This window comes from Fukomys damarensis, unplaced genomic scaffold (assembly GCF_012274545.1).
Source record: "Fukomys damarensis isolate Sample0158 unplaced genomic scaffold, DMR_v1.0_HiC HiC_scaffold_11, whole genome shotgun sequence".
NCBI lineage: Eukaryota > Metazoa > Chordata > Mammalia > Rodentia > Bathyergidae > Fukomys > Fukomys damarensis.
The window spans coordinates 4404567-4418216 of NW_022900923.1; the positions used below are offsets into that span (position 1 = coordinate 4404567).

At 36.0% G+C, this 13650-nt stretch overlaps 1 protein-coding gene across 7 annotated transcripts in view; it reads right to left on the reverse strand.

Annotated features, from left to right (window-relative positions):
• Positions 1-13650, reverse strand: part of Spata17 (spermatogenesis associated 17) — a 222090-nt gene that overhangs the window by 172647 nt on the left and 35793 nt on the right. For all 7 annotated transcript variants that reach the window (XM_033762032.1, XM_010642503.3, XM_010642501.2 and 4 more), the window contains exon 5: positions 7536-7639. In XM_033762032.1, coding sequence (XP_033617923.1) covers positions 7536-7639 — 104 coding nt within the window. The remainder of the gene's footprint in view (positions 1-7535; positions 7640-13650) is intronic.

Below are 13650 nucleotides of genomic sequence, written 5' to 3' on the forward strand. Positions count from 1 at the left end.
AAAAAAAAAAAAAAAAAATGGGAAAATTAATCACCAATGGAGAATACACATCTGAAGAATGTGACTGTGTTTAAGAAGGAAATCACAAATCAACATGGAGTTTTTTTTAAAGTCCCACAACAATCAATGACCTTTTAAAGTAGTAAAATAGAGAAGCTTCTAGGTGTTACCAAAGATGACTACAGAAAGAAATGAAAATGAAAAATAGGTGGTAATTTCACTATCTGACTCCCCTCTCTAACTCCAAATACAAGCAAAATGCATAAGAATTAATTCCGGCTATTTTTTGCATTTATCCAAACATAATACCAAGAACTTATACAAAAGAAGTAAAGTTGAAAATTAGAGAGCTGAGGAACAAAACTGGACCAGCCTGCTCATTTATTAAGCACAAACCAAGGTTTTCATGGCCCACAGGAAGGGAAGACCAAGGTGCGGCCCGGAGCATGGGGAGGTGAACAGAGGTGCACAGGCCAATGGGGGTCCTCAGGGAACACACTTTGGCTTCCGGCCAGCTGAATGCCAGCTCCTGGGACCGAATGGATAGTTTTATGAGAAATCAAGCTCAGGCTAGATGAAATGTGTGGTCTAAAATTCCCACTACTCACATGGTCTGAGACCTCCACATCCAAAAGTTTACAACCTCATGAGATTGGCAGAGGAAACAGTGTGCTACAGATATTTCCGAACTTGTGGACTCAAACCTGTGTGAGCGCACAATCAAAACTTAAAACTTATGAATAATAAAACTAATTCAGGGAGGGAGAGAAAGAACAGAGCCACTCCCTCCCACAAAGAGAATTTCATCCTAAGAACCACAAACAAGAACATCTGAAAATATTTATAAAGGACACTGGAAACAACTGATGTCCTTCAATGGAGAATGTTTCAGGAAATATCTATAACATGGAATTGTACTCAGCAATCAAAGAGAAACATTAATATATGCAATGACTGAGCACATTCCAGGGGCATTATGCTTAGTGAGAAAAAAATCAATCACAAAAGGTTACTTAACAGTGTAAGTCCATTCATTAACATTGATTGATACAATATTCTTCAAGTGACAGAAGTTAAGAGGTTAGTGGTTGTCAGAAATCGAGGATGGCAGGAAAGGGGCTGGTAGAGCAGAAGTGGGTTTAGCTACAAAAGGCAACACCCGAGATGTTTCTGGAGAGAGACCCTTTCTGCATATTTATGGTGGTGATGGGTACATGGATATGCCCAGAGCCAAATGAAACCTCTCCTCTATTAAGCTACAGGTACCTGGTCCAGCAATGGGAAAGCTGGCCCATAAAATGGCCTTAGAGTTGCCACAGACTAAGATCGGTTTATTGTGATCTCAGGTTTAAATGGTAAATGTCGACAAACTGATACAAAAGCAGGACCAATCTTACCATGATTTTATACAAAATATAAATGTTATTACAAGCAAAGTAGAATTTTAAAGCGTAAACAAATTAAATTATTTTAAAATCATAAGGCAAACAGGAAAAATGACCAAAGTGTGCTATTAGAAATAAAGAATAGGGCCACAGAATTAAGTCTATGGATGGGTTGAACAAAGAGAACTGGTGAAGTGGAAGCAGACACAAAGTTGTAATGTAGTCTAAAGAGACAAACAGATGTCAAGCACAAAATCATAATGTAAAATAGACTTGGGAGTCAGAATAAGAGCCAGATATATGTGAAAACAAGTTCTAAAAGAGAGAAAACTAAAGAAAATGAAAGAAATAATATGTAGAGGCATTATTGTTGATAGTTTTGAGAACATGTTTATGAATTTATAGATCTTGTAAGTACAATAAATACATTAACAAGTAACTAGTAAAATAAATAAGACATTGAAAGAATTAAGCTGTATTGATTTTGAATATTACAAGACAGAATCATCTCAGGAAGTCAGAAGTTTTAAGGACATTGTGCTACTCAGTTCTGTGATACCTTTAAGAATTTAGCATATTTTCTGGTACACAAAATAACATATGAATGCTTTCTGCTTTTGTTGTTATTCTTAAGATTTCTCCTTATTGAACTGGAAGTTCTGCAAAGTCTCGTCCAAGTTGTTGTCTAAACTGTTATATTTGCAATGGTCTAACCTATTGCCTGTCCTATATAGCAGTTATTACATAAATATTTACTCAACGAATTAATTATTAAGACAGACCACCACTAAGATTCTCAGAAGAGCAGCTACCTGACAGTTAAAAATACAATGGGGTTTTGTAGTGTGTGTTATTCACTCTTTCACTCAGTGTGCACCAGACCTGTGCAAGGCTCTGTGGCTTCAAAGATAAGTAAGGCAGAAAGTCAGCCCTTTTCTCTCACTGCTTTCATAATACAAAGAGAAAAATGGAAGTGGTTGTAATGTCACAGGGTGGCCCAGAAGGCGCTGATAAAAGTGTGAGCAGCAGTATGAAGGACATCAAGGGGTTCCACGCTCCAGAGAGGTGGGCGAAATGGGCCTGCAAGTCTGGGAGGTCTTGCAGAAGAAAGCAGCTCTGTGTGGGTGAGCACGGGGACAGGAGAGTGCAAGACCGATAGGGCACCACACCCTAAAGTCAACTGTGTTCCAAAGCTGTATGTGTTACTGGGTTTGGGGGTGCTCGCCTCTCCTCCTGGATGAGTTTTCCAGGTTCTGTTCCATCTAGAACAAAGAACTGAACAGGAAAAGCAAAAAGAGTCACAAAATTTATTTGAAAAATTCAAAGTGGAGAGTAAGGAGAAACTGGCTCTGTAGAATGAGCTTGGGCCAAATAAAAGAGAGAAAAAACTAAAAATAAAGTACACCCTGGAGGACATGGGGCAGGCTACTGTGAAGAAAACAAAGATAGCACACTTTCAGGAGCATCTGCGTCTTTGTTTCGTCCACACATAAGAGGAACCCAGGAGAACCTACTTGGGCCTTGGTAATTATTTGGTGCACGTGCCCTAGAGTCTGATCACGTTCATCCCCACAACCAGCTATGGCACACCTGGCTTTCCTGTCTCAAATAGATTTGAAGCAGAGATAGAATGTGTAGTGCTGTCTGTTTTGAAGACTAGCAAAAGCTAGGAGAAGAGAGAACTATTCACTGCCTACATTCAAGAGTCAGGCAGGAGGTTAACGAGGTCTATATGTGACTAGTAGGTAGGTAGTGTGGGGCTGAGGACTTTGAGTGATGAATAGTAGGTGAGGCAAAGATATCCAGTTTACAAAATGACTAGTTCCACTTCCACTGAGGTTAAAACTTAGAGCAGAGGGAGGCAGGAGCCAAATATGCCTTAAGTCTCAAGAAACATCCACTCAATAAAACAAATCCTAGTTTATGTACATAAAGAAACAAAAAGAAACAGAGCAAAATGAGAGAAGTTTGAAAGAGCATAGCAGTTAAGATGGAGATAAAGATTTTGCTGGCCAATTAAAAAGCAACAACTTAGCATGGATGGAAAGCTGAAATCCATTTATTTGATTTCTAGTACACACAAAATAATATATATGTGGAAAAAATTCCATAACTTTCCTCAAGTAATCTTGGTAAAAAATATTTTTTCTGACTATAGCATAATAAACCTAGAAATAAATTTAATGGTCCAACAAAAAGAAAAAGCTCAAACACTAGAGACTGAAAATGAATTCCAAAGAGAATAAAAATGCAAATAAAAATGAGAATACAGGATATCAAAATATACAGAATGTGGACAAAATTGCAGAGAAACAAGCAGTAGCCTACTTTTTGATTACCAAAAAGTAAATGATCACCAAAAGTTAATACAAAAATTTATACCACAAGAACTAAAACAAACTCCCCATTAACTACTACCAGGAAAGTAGATACAGTTTAAAAGAGCAAAAACTTGGAACATCGACATCTCCAACATTAAGGACTTTATTTTCTAACAAGGCTACTATGAATGACATTAGTGTATTGAATGATAGGAAAATATTGATAATATTTTGCAAAGTGAGAGACACCTGGTTACAATAGTATATTATATGTGCTAGCATAGAAATATGACATGTATATATCAGGTACTATGTAACCATGTCAAAATATTGATTAATTTTTGCTCCGAATAAGCTTATGTCATCATTCTATTACTTTTTTTCACTTTCTAGATAAAAATATTTAGGAACAGGGAAATAACAGAATTTTCCCAAAGTCAAACAGTTATTCAGTAGTAGAGGTCTGGAAAATATACATTTTGTGTGTTTGTATCTGGTGCTGGGAATTGAACCCAAGCTACATACCCAGCTCTGTCTTCACTAGTCACTAAGTTGCCTGGGATGAGCTCAGACTTCTGATTCCCTGCCTTCACCTTCAAGGGTACTAGGAATTTTGGACACGTACCATACACCTGGCTCCATACACCAAAACTTTAACAATGTCTGTTTCTGAGTGATGGAGTTACTGGTAATTTTCTGTTTAAGTTGCTTCTATTTTCAGTTTTTCTATACTGACATGTGTTACATATATCACAAAGGGCTTTTCTAAGGATAAAGCAATATAATTAGGACACAGAGAAGTAAAGATGCAGGACATGAAAGATGGTTCACTGAAAAATAACAATAAAAAGGTAAAAAAACAATAAAATGGGTAAGTGTAATGATTTTGAGAATACAAGAGACAAAAATTTAAATAAGCAAAATTAAAAATGAGAAATGGAATATAACAAGTAGCCATTTGAACTAGTGTACATAAAAAGATGATCTATTTTAACAATGTTGATCAACTAAATCATTACTTGGAAATTTTTTAAATGAACTCTAAAAGAAATATGAAAACTTAACTAAAGGTTTGAAAATGTTAAAGGTATAATACATTCTCCAAGAAGCTCTAGACATAGAGTTTACGAATCATTCCTTTCAAACCTCTAAAGAACAATAATCCCCATGTTGTATAATTTACTCAGTTTGTCTAATAAACCCAGCAAGAACATGATACTAAAACCTGATAAGTGCAACAAATTATTCTGACAAAAGTGGATATAAATATTCTCCACAAAACAGTAATATAAGTGATAAATCCAAATAATAATAATCACTAAGTTAGGTGTATGTCTATAACACAATGGTAACTGAATATTAGTGCATTTATTAATAAGATCTATTTCTACATGTGTCAGTGCATGAAAAGGAATGCTTCAGTGGGTGAGGAGCATATGTTATATTCAACTATTCTTGCTTTTAAAAACTCTAAGAAGTAGATATAAAAGAATAGAGCTCTGTAATTTAATAAAGCATACCACTCTAAAACCAATTGTTAGTAGTGATACACCAGGCTTTCTAGCGGCTAGAGCTAGTTCCATTAAAACTCATTCATAGGAAAATGGATGCATATTGAGGATATACTACTAAGTGAAATATATAAGTCACACATGTGTAAATACCGAATAGTTTCTCTGGTGTGAAAATCTATAACAGTACATAAGATCCTAATGAGATAACTGACAATGTGAAATAGGAAGAAAAGGGCTAAAGGTGTAGGGAAAGTGGGAAGGGTAGGGAAAAGGTAATAAGGGAAAAGAAAAAATATGAGAAAATGAAAAAAATGGAAATACAGTGTTTATAAGTGGGGAGGGCAGGAGGGGGTGAAGGGAGGGCAGGGACAACGGGAAAAAATGAGAACCAAGACCTGTCGTGTAAAGGTACAAGATTCCAAAAATGAATGTGACTGTACTGTATCCCTAAAATGTTCCAATAAACTCAATTAAAAAAAAACAAAAAAAAACAGGGTGAGAACAGGATTAAGGGGAATGCTGGTTAAATGGAAGATACAGGCCTTTCCAAAACCACATTTCCACCTGCTTACCTCCCTGAATACCTTCTCCTATTCAGGGCCTGAACTAAAGCAAAGCAAGTAAGACCTCTGAAATCCAAAATTTAAGATCATACTCAGCATTACACAAGCACAGGCTTGGCATTTGAAAGACACTGACAGTGAGTGTTGCCTTCAGTTTTGGGCCTTTAAAAAAAAAAGTGTCACCTATCTCTCTTTAATTTCATTCCTGCTCAGATTTCTTCTCTTCCTCCCTTGTCCTCTACCAGCTCTTTCTTTCACACAAGCTCAAGTGGGCCACTGAATTCAGCTAGCCCCTTTCTAGAACTTTAGACTTCTCCAGAGCAAAGTAAATAGCAATCTTCTGTGGTCTATTTATTCAGTTTTCCAACTTCTCTAATTGAGTAAATCCCACTGAAGTTTTCCAAATGCTTTGCTATTCTTTCCAAACCAATCAAGTTAACAAACTATCCATACTTAATCACCAAAGACCAAAGTCTGGATATTTACAACATACATGAGAAATGTAAGAGTGGAGAATTTAGTTTTTAGATATATATTATGATACATACTAGTTTAGGGTTTCAGATAAAATTTTTATTTTACTGAATTATGACCAAGTATTCTCTCTAGTTTAAGGAATTTAAAGAGTAAAATAAGGTAAATGTAAATGAAAAAAAAATTGAAAGTAGAACTGCTACATAAATGTCAACTATTACTAATTCCTATGTCCTTTTTCCTTTCCAAATGTATTATGGGAATCTGGACATTCACATGTCATTAGAATAGGCCATATATCACAGGAGGGCAGAAACTGCTGTAAAGTACGGCAACGGAAAACAGCACACGAGGCTTTGGAAAAGCTGGCTCAGTAACACTGTTAAATCTTTTTGAAAATTAATCTTATGGGTACATTTAAGGTATGCAGTACAATGGCACTCATCATTGGGAATTTGCACCTTTACAGAACCCATCTCGGTTCTTATTTTGTCCCCATTCCCCTGCCCTCCCTTCAACCCCTCCACACGTCCTCATCTACAAAGACTTGGTTCCATTTTTTCTTTTTCTCATATTAACTCCATTCCCTTCTTTCCTTTCCTCTGCTCCTCCCACTTCCCCTTCCCTTCTGCACCTTTGCTTCTTGGTGCACATTATTATTATACCTTTTAGCCCTTATTTACACTTTCAGTTTCTCACACTAGAGAAACTATTATGTAATCTACACACTGCAATTTCTTTACTCAGCATATTTACAAAAGATATCCTGTATGCTAAATCCATCTTTTTGGGTATTTAAAAAAATTAAAACAGACAGTAAAACAGCCCCAATTGGTGTGTTTCATGACATTTTCTTCATTGAGAAGTTCTTGCTACTGAGTATTTCTCAAAATGTATCCGAAGCTTAACATGTTTAAGGATTCATCTTACAGATAAATAACTCATTATAGAGTAATTTTATAGAATCTAAATTAATCTTCCAAAGTTTCAAAATATCACATAATCTTCATAAATGTAGGAATAATATATGTTTAAGGTAAAAAGAATGATAACTACAGGTATAGACAATATTAAAAATATAATAATCACCAGGAGTATAAGAATTTTAATATAGAATAATAAATTTTAAGGTAAATAGAATCATAGCTCTACCTTATCAGTAAAATTCTGCGTCAATTATCACTGAGTTTTAGAACACATTTCTAAGCTTGGTAATAATCAATATCTATTGAATAATCTTAAAACTTTCACTACTAGACTAGTGATTTTATTACTCACCTAATTGTTTCATTGGCTTCTGAAACAGCTCTCAAGTATTGTTTATAATAAAAATAATTAAAGCAGTATTTCCGAACTTTATGGGCTCGCCACCGACTCTGAATCTATTGATATAAAAAAAAGATAAGATAGAGCTTATATTAAAAACATAAAAGTTCTTCAAAATTAAGGCAATTACTGTCTCATAATTCATATTAAATAAGATCAGGCTTTCCCACTACTGTAACAGTATGTTAGCTGCAAATATAACTTTCACTCATAGATGTATTATAAGACATGACAAAGAGAAGCTATCATAGATGATATCATTCATTTAAAAGTATTTTAATTATTTCACAAAGTGCTAAACTGTAAAATTAGCAAATAAAAAGGTTTGCAAGTTGCCTTATGAATTCCTATTATTTCTACTTCTTGACAAAATAGATTTTAGGTTTTTTCATAACCCCTGGCTTGAAGATTATATTTTTTCCCATGTAAACTGCCTTTTAAATTTAGTAGTATCAGGAACTTTAAATATAATGTTGTCCCATATCTTAATCATGGTATTTTATTACTTCTTTAACAATACCAATACCTGACATTCACCAAGTTCTTTTATGTACCAAATACTATTGTAGATGTTTTGCTTATATTTATACATTTCATCTTTAGACCATTTCTATGAGGCAAATACTCATTCTCTCATTTATAGACAAGAAAGGGGTTACAAAAAAGAGGTTAAATCATTTTCCTATAATTAAATAGCTACCCTTAATAGATTCAGAAACCAAAGCATGGCTTCAGAAAACCCATTTTCTTAGTCACAGCACCACAAAATTGGTAATCAAGTAAACTGCAATTTTCAATCAATGAAAACTATTGAAATATCTTCTTTATGTCCATTATTATAGTTCAGATTAGTTTTAGTCCTTAGCAGAACACATAATTTTTTTCCTTTTTTAGATGAGAGGAGTGACGAGATATAAGACAACATACTGAAATATGTCCGTAGATCTCTCATAAAGCCCAATAGTTATGAGCATCAGTCTCCTTAAGTCCTATATTTGCTAATACAAACTTAATTAAATGAACTCAAAAATTATAATGTATGGCATTCATTTTATGTGTAAAAATATCTGAGTTTATTTAAAGGAGTAGAGAAAGAGAAAAGAATACTGATAGACATTAAGTTGGCCTTTTATATGGTTTAACTCCATTCTATAAAATTTTCCAATATTTTATATGTCCATATGAATGATTCATCTGCTGTCTGAGCTAAAATATGATTAATTTAAAATATTTTAACTTTAATGCTGAATAGGAAAAATTATATTCTTGTATTCTGATTTTTTAAAACTTTTCTGCTTTAAAACGTAGGACATGCCAAAGGTAGTTTGCAAATACTTTACAATGTGAGATACTAGATGTAGATAATTTAAGGAAATGATTTAGTCTTCGTCACAGGAAATAATCTGTGAGGACAGCTAAACCATAGACAAGAAAGTAAATCTAATGTAGATGTGTAATGCAACAAAGTTATAGAAAGGGCTTTTCAAAATTATTTTTCCAATTACCTTATTTTAGTGATATGTTCTTTAAATAAACAAAGGAATTTTTCTAAAATTATATAATATTCAATGTAGAAACTCTCTAATTTGCCCAAAACCATAGCACGGCTGACAAACAGTGGGCACTGGCATGGGCCATTTTCTAATGAGTCCGAATAATCCAGTGTAATATATATCCATACATTAATAGGACATGGACATGAGTATTCACCTGGCTCATGTGATTTCATCGTACAGCATCCTTGTGAGGAGAGGACTCTTATTAGTTTCATAAGATAGAGGAGGGAATCGGTGCTCAGCGAATCTGCCTAACTGCCTAGGGCGGGGTGTCACAGCGCGCTCTCCCTGCACACACAGGACCATTTTCTTGAAGGGGGGTTCCCTGCAAACACAGGCACCGGACTAGAAGTGGCTCAAGGTACCCAGGTAAAGTACTGGGACCTCCAACTGTGCTCAGGGATGGACGCCCTATGACATGAAAATACCCTCGAATGTCAAATAAAATAGAAAACGTGTGACAGAAAACGTCTGGGATGTATGACAGAGTATGAGTGTGAGGCCTGGTGTTATGAGCAGGTCATACCAGGGCAGCAGGTATGTCCATGCCTGAGAAAACAGGCCGGTGAAGACAAAATCTGAAACTGGCTGGAAAATCTGTGATAAAATAAGAAGGGTCCCCAGTACTGAGGTGGAGAGAGGCCAGCGGAAGGGGCACCTTCTCCCTCCACACCCAGTGTCTACTGGAAACAGTGCCAACCACAGGGAGGTCGTGGTGGCCACTCCCAAGAAACCCTCTCTCTCCTTAGCATCCGCCCAAAGCCAGGCGAACATCCCTTTGCTCAGCAAATCCTTTTACTCACAACTGGGTATTAAAAGGCATAATAAATAAGAGATGGTTAAGGTAACAAATTAAAGCTTATCCACACTAAAGTACAATCAATCAAGGTTTAAGTGGCTTTGTGCAAGATGAGACAGCGAGAAAACCTGGAAGGGACCGAGCACCTGAGCGAGGGAAGCAGCGGTCATCTGTGGAGAGAAGGAGCTCCATGAATGTGCCAGGGATCACGTGACTGTTTCAGGTCCCACAATACCGTGTGTTTAAGGCAAGGTCTCCATGTGGATAATGAAGAAAATGAGGTTAAGTAGTTTACTCAAGGTCATGTGACATCTTAGACACATACTGCTGGGAGAGAGGGGCGGGGAGTATTTTCCATTTTTCATTTTAAAGATATCATTTCTTTACACTAAAACTAGTCTAGTATAACCAGCAGCTTGTTAATATAAAAACATGCAACATAACTGAGATTCTACTGTATACTACTTCTTACAGGCACAAATGACATCTTCAATTTTGCCTATGTTTTCCATTGATATTTCAGTAACTACTTGGATACATTTTTCATTCTTTGCAAAAAGCACTTTCAGGAAGCACTATGAATTTTGATAACTTTTTTTTCTTAATTTGAAGGTGAATAGGTTATGATTTCCAAATTTATTAAGTGGCTGGCATCCATGTCCTTCAAAGTAATCAGTGACTCTCAGAAGTGATTGGTATGAAACAATTATTGTCATTGATCAGCTCTGAATAGATAATTTTAAACAAAGTCATTGTGTGCTCGACAGATTACAGCTTGTTAACGGGCAAATTCTAAATGACCCCTTGAGCTAGTCAAATCAGTGATGCATATTCCTCATTAAGTAACATCTAAGTGTAAGTGGTCTTATAAATAATGCTTATTTTAAGCACTAAAACAAATGGCAAAAACCTTAATATATCAAAGGCCATCTGCTCTTGGAAGAGATTTTCCTCTGCAGCATGTATTTTTATTCCTAAAAATCCACAGAAACCTAATGCTACTGGAAAGAGAGAGAGAAAAATCTTCTCACTTAAAATTAAAATGAAGACATGAAAAAAAAATTCACTGATAATAACCCACCTAGAACTAAGGCTCTAAATGTGTGTGAGGACACAGAAATAGGACTCAATTATTCCTGATTCAACTTTTACTTACTAGACTGCCTGACATTCCGGAACACTACACAAAGAACATGGAAAAGTGGCTTTACTAAATTTTTACTAGCAAGAAGTTTAAAAAACAGCAGAAGGGTAATATAACAGAAGTTTTCATTCAAAGTATAACTGCGTTATGATGTCAAAACTAACATATATATATATATATATATATATATATATATACACACACACACACACATATGAAAGTATATACTGTATTAGATGTGCAAATAGTTTCATATGTACATTTGTATACATATGAGATTTACAAGATTATTTTTATCAGAAGTTTCCGGATAATTACTACATAAGCAGATTCTTTAATATCCTGTTTCCTCATTCTACCTTACTTTCTATGTCCTTTCTCTATAAATCTATTTCACAATTTCACAATGATATTGGTGCCAGAAGTATCAAGAGGAGGGAAGAAATATTCTGTGCATGGTAACAACACCGCTGTCAGGTGAAAGCTCAGGACTATCTAGAGCTGGTTCCCTCCTCTCTTGTCCCCTCGGCTGACATTTAGGGATCACTGTCTCAGTGTGAGAAAGACTATATGTTATTCACTCTGAATTTACAACACTATAACAGTGTTCTGCATCTTTTTCCTGAAATTTTTATCTATCTCTGTTTAATTCTGGTATTGACTACTGTAAATAATGCGTGCTTGCTCTTACCTCTGGTTTAAGAGACTGAGATAAACATTTATGTCTCTGACATCCTCCCACACTTTTAAGTCACTAAACAATTTTCTTATATTTTATATTTTGACACAAGTGGAAAACAAGCAAAAATAGTAATTTGCAGTGCTAAGTTATATGAAATTTTATAAATTAAAACAATTTTTACATTAATTTGAACCTTTAAGGAAAAATGAGCAGTTAAAGTTATGATTTTTTTTTTTCAAATGTGTTTGAGTGAATTTTTAGTGTTCCTCGTTTCTGCAGTTTTTATTCTGTAGCTGTGCTGGTGAATCAGATCTGCAGTAAAATGCAGATCTTCCTCTTTTTTTTCTTTTTTTTTTTGGTACCAGGAATTGAACTTGGGTCCTTTGCGCTTGCAAGGCAGGCAGGCCCTGGAACCACTGACCTAAATCCCTGGCGCCTCCTGCAGTTTTTATTCTTAAAGAGAGCATTACTATTTGAAATAAAATAATTGACACGTGAAAATCAAGTTAAATTATTTAAAGTTAGAGCAACAGTAAAGAATGACGTGAACTTCTTTAGGTTCCCGGGGAGTTTCGCTAAGCAACTGCACGTGATTGATCAGGGTAAAAGAAATTCTAGTTGAAATAATCATTTACATCTGCAGTTCTTTACAACTCTGTAAGCTTTAGATTATTACCATTTTTCTGTTCCCCATGAATCTTCAGAACCCACAGGAAAAAGCCTGATAGAACACAATCGTACAAGGGAGATCACCAAGGTGCTGCCCACCAGCACTCTTTAAATCTGCATCCCAATGTTATCCTAGGACCGCTGGGCAAATGAGGACCCACGATGCACGTGGGAGACCCCATGGAAGCTCCCCAGGGGCATGCGAGGGTCGATCAGGCAGGCCAGAGATATAAATGCAAACAGCTACAGTCTTTCAGGTCACAAAATTCTGCGTGGTCTGCACCTTGAATTCCAAACAAGAAATAAATGACACATTATCTTTTTCTTATCATTTTCTGCTTCCTCCATAAATATGTTTACATTTTGTAGCAAGAAGAATGTTTCATCTAGGGATATAATGGGTGACAATTCATGATTCTGGTGCTAGGAATACGTGAAGGCCAGAGCAGGCCTCTTCTTTTTATGTGGTGGGTTTTTGACCCTAAGGCATCCAATTTTACCCATGAGGGGAACTACATAACGCTGAACAAGGATGCTTTGACTTAGTCTTCTATTCATTGCTAGGTGAAATGTCCTATCAGTAAGGATGCTCATGCACTGCTAGGGCCCCGGGGCCAATTTCCCAGGAGGACAGGATATGGGTACTGCCATTCCTCTAGGTTTCATGTAGTTGTCCTCATTGAAATTTTGAAAAAAAGTTAAGAGGCAACCAGAAGTACAGGCAAGGTGATGACAGGCAGAGGAGCTGATGGGAACGTGGGTGAGTTCCAGACACCTTGACCAAACACTGTTACTAGCTTTGCAACTTTGGGCAAGATATTTTTCTGTGATTCTATTCCCTCATCTTTGAAACTGTACTCGTGACGCTACACCTCAAAGAGGGGGTTGTGCAGATAACAGAGGAGAGTGAGAAGATTTACAACTCCGAGAATTGTGCTCAGGGAGTGGTAACAGCAACGCAATTGCTAACTCATTATTAATATTTGTCAATGTTTCTGACTTGCAAAGATTTGAAGATCTACAGTAGGGTGATCTTTTCCTTGCCTGGTCTCTGAGACACACAGGAATAATCAGTTTATTAACCGAGTACATTCAGGTGTCTACCAGCTGATCCCATTCAACGTCACATAGTAAGTTCAAGAATCTGGAGTCATTCTAGGAGCCTGTGTCTCTAAGCCCAGCATTCGGTGGTCCTGAAGTGACACTCACATCGTCTG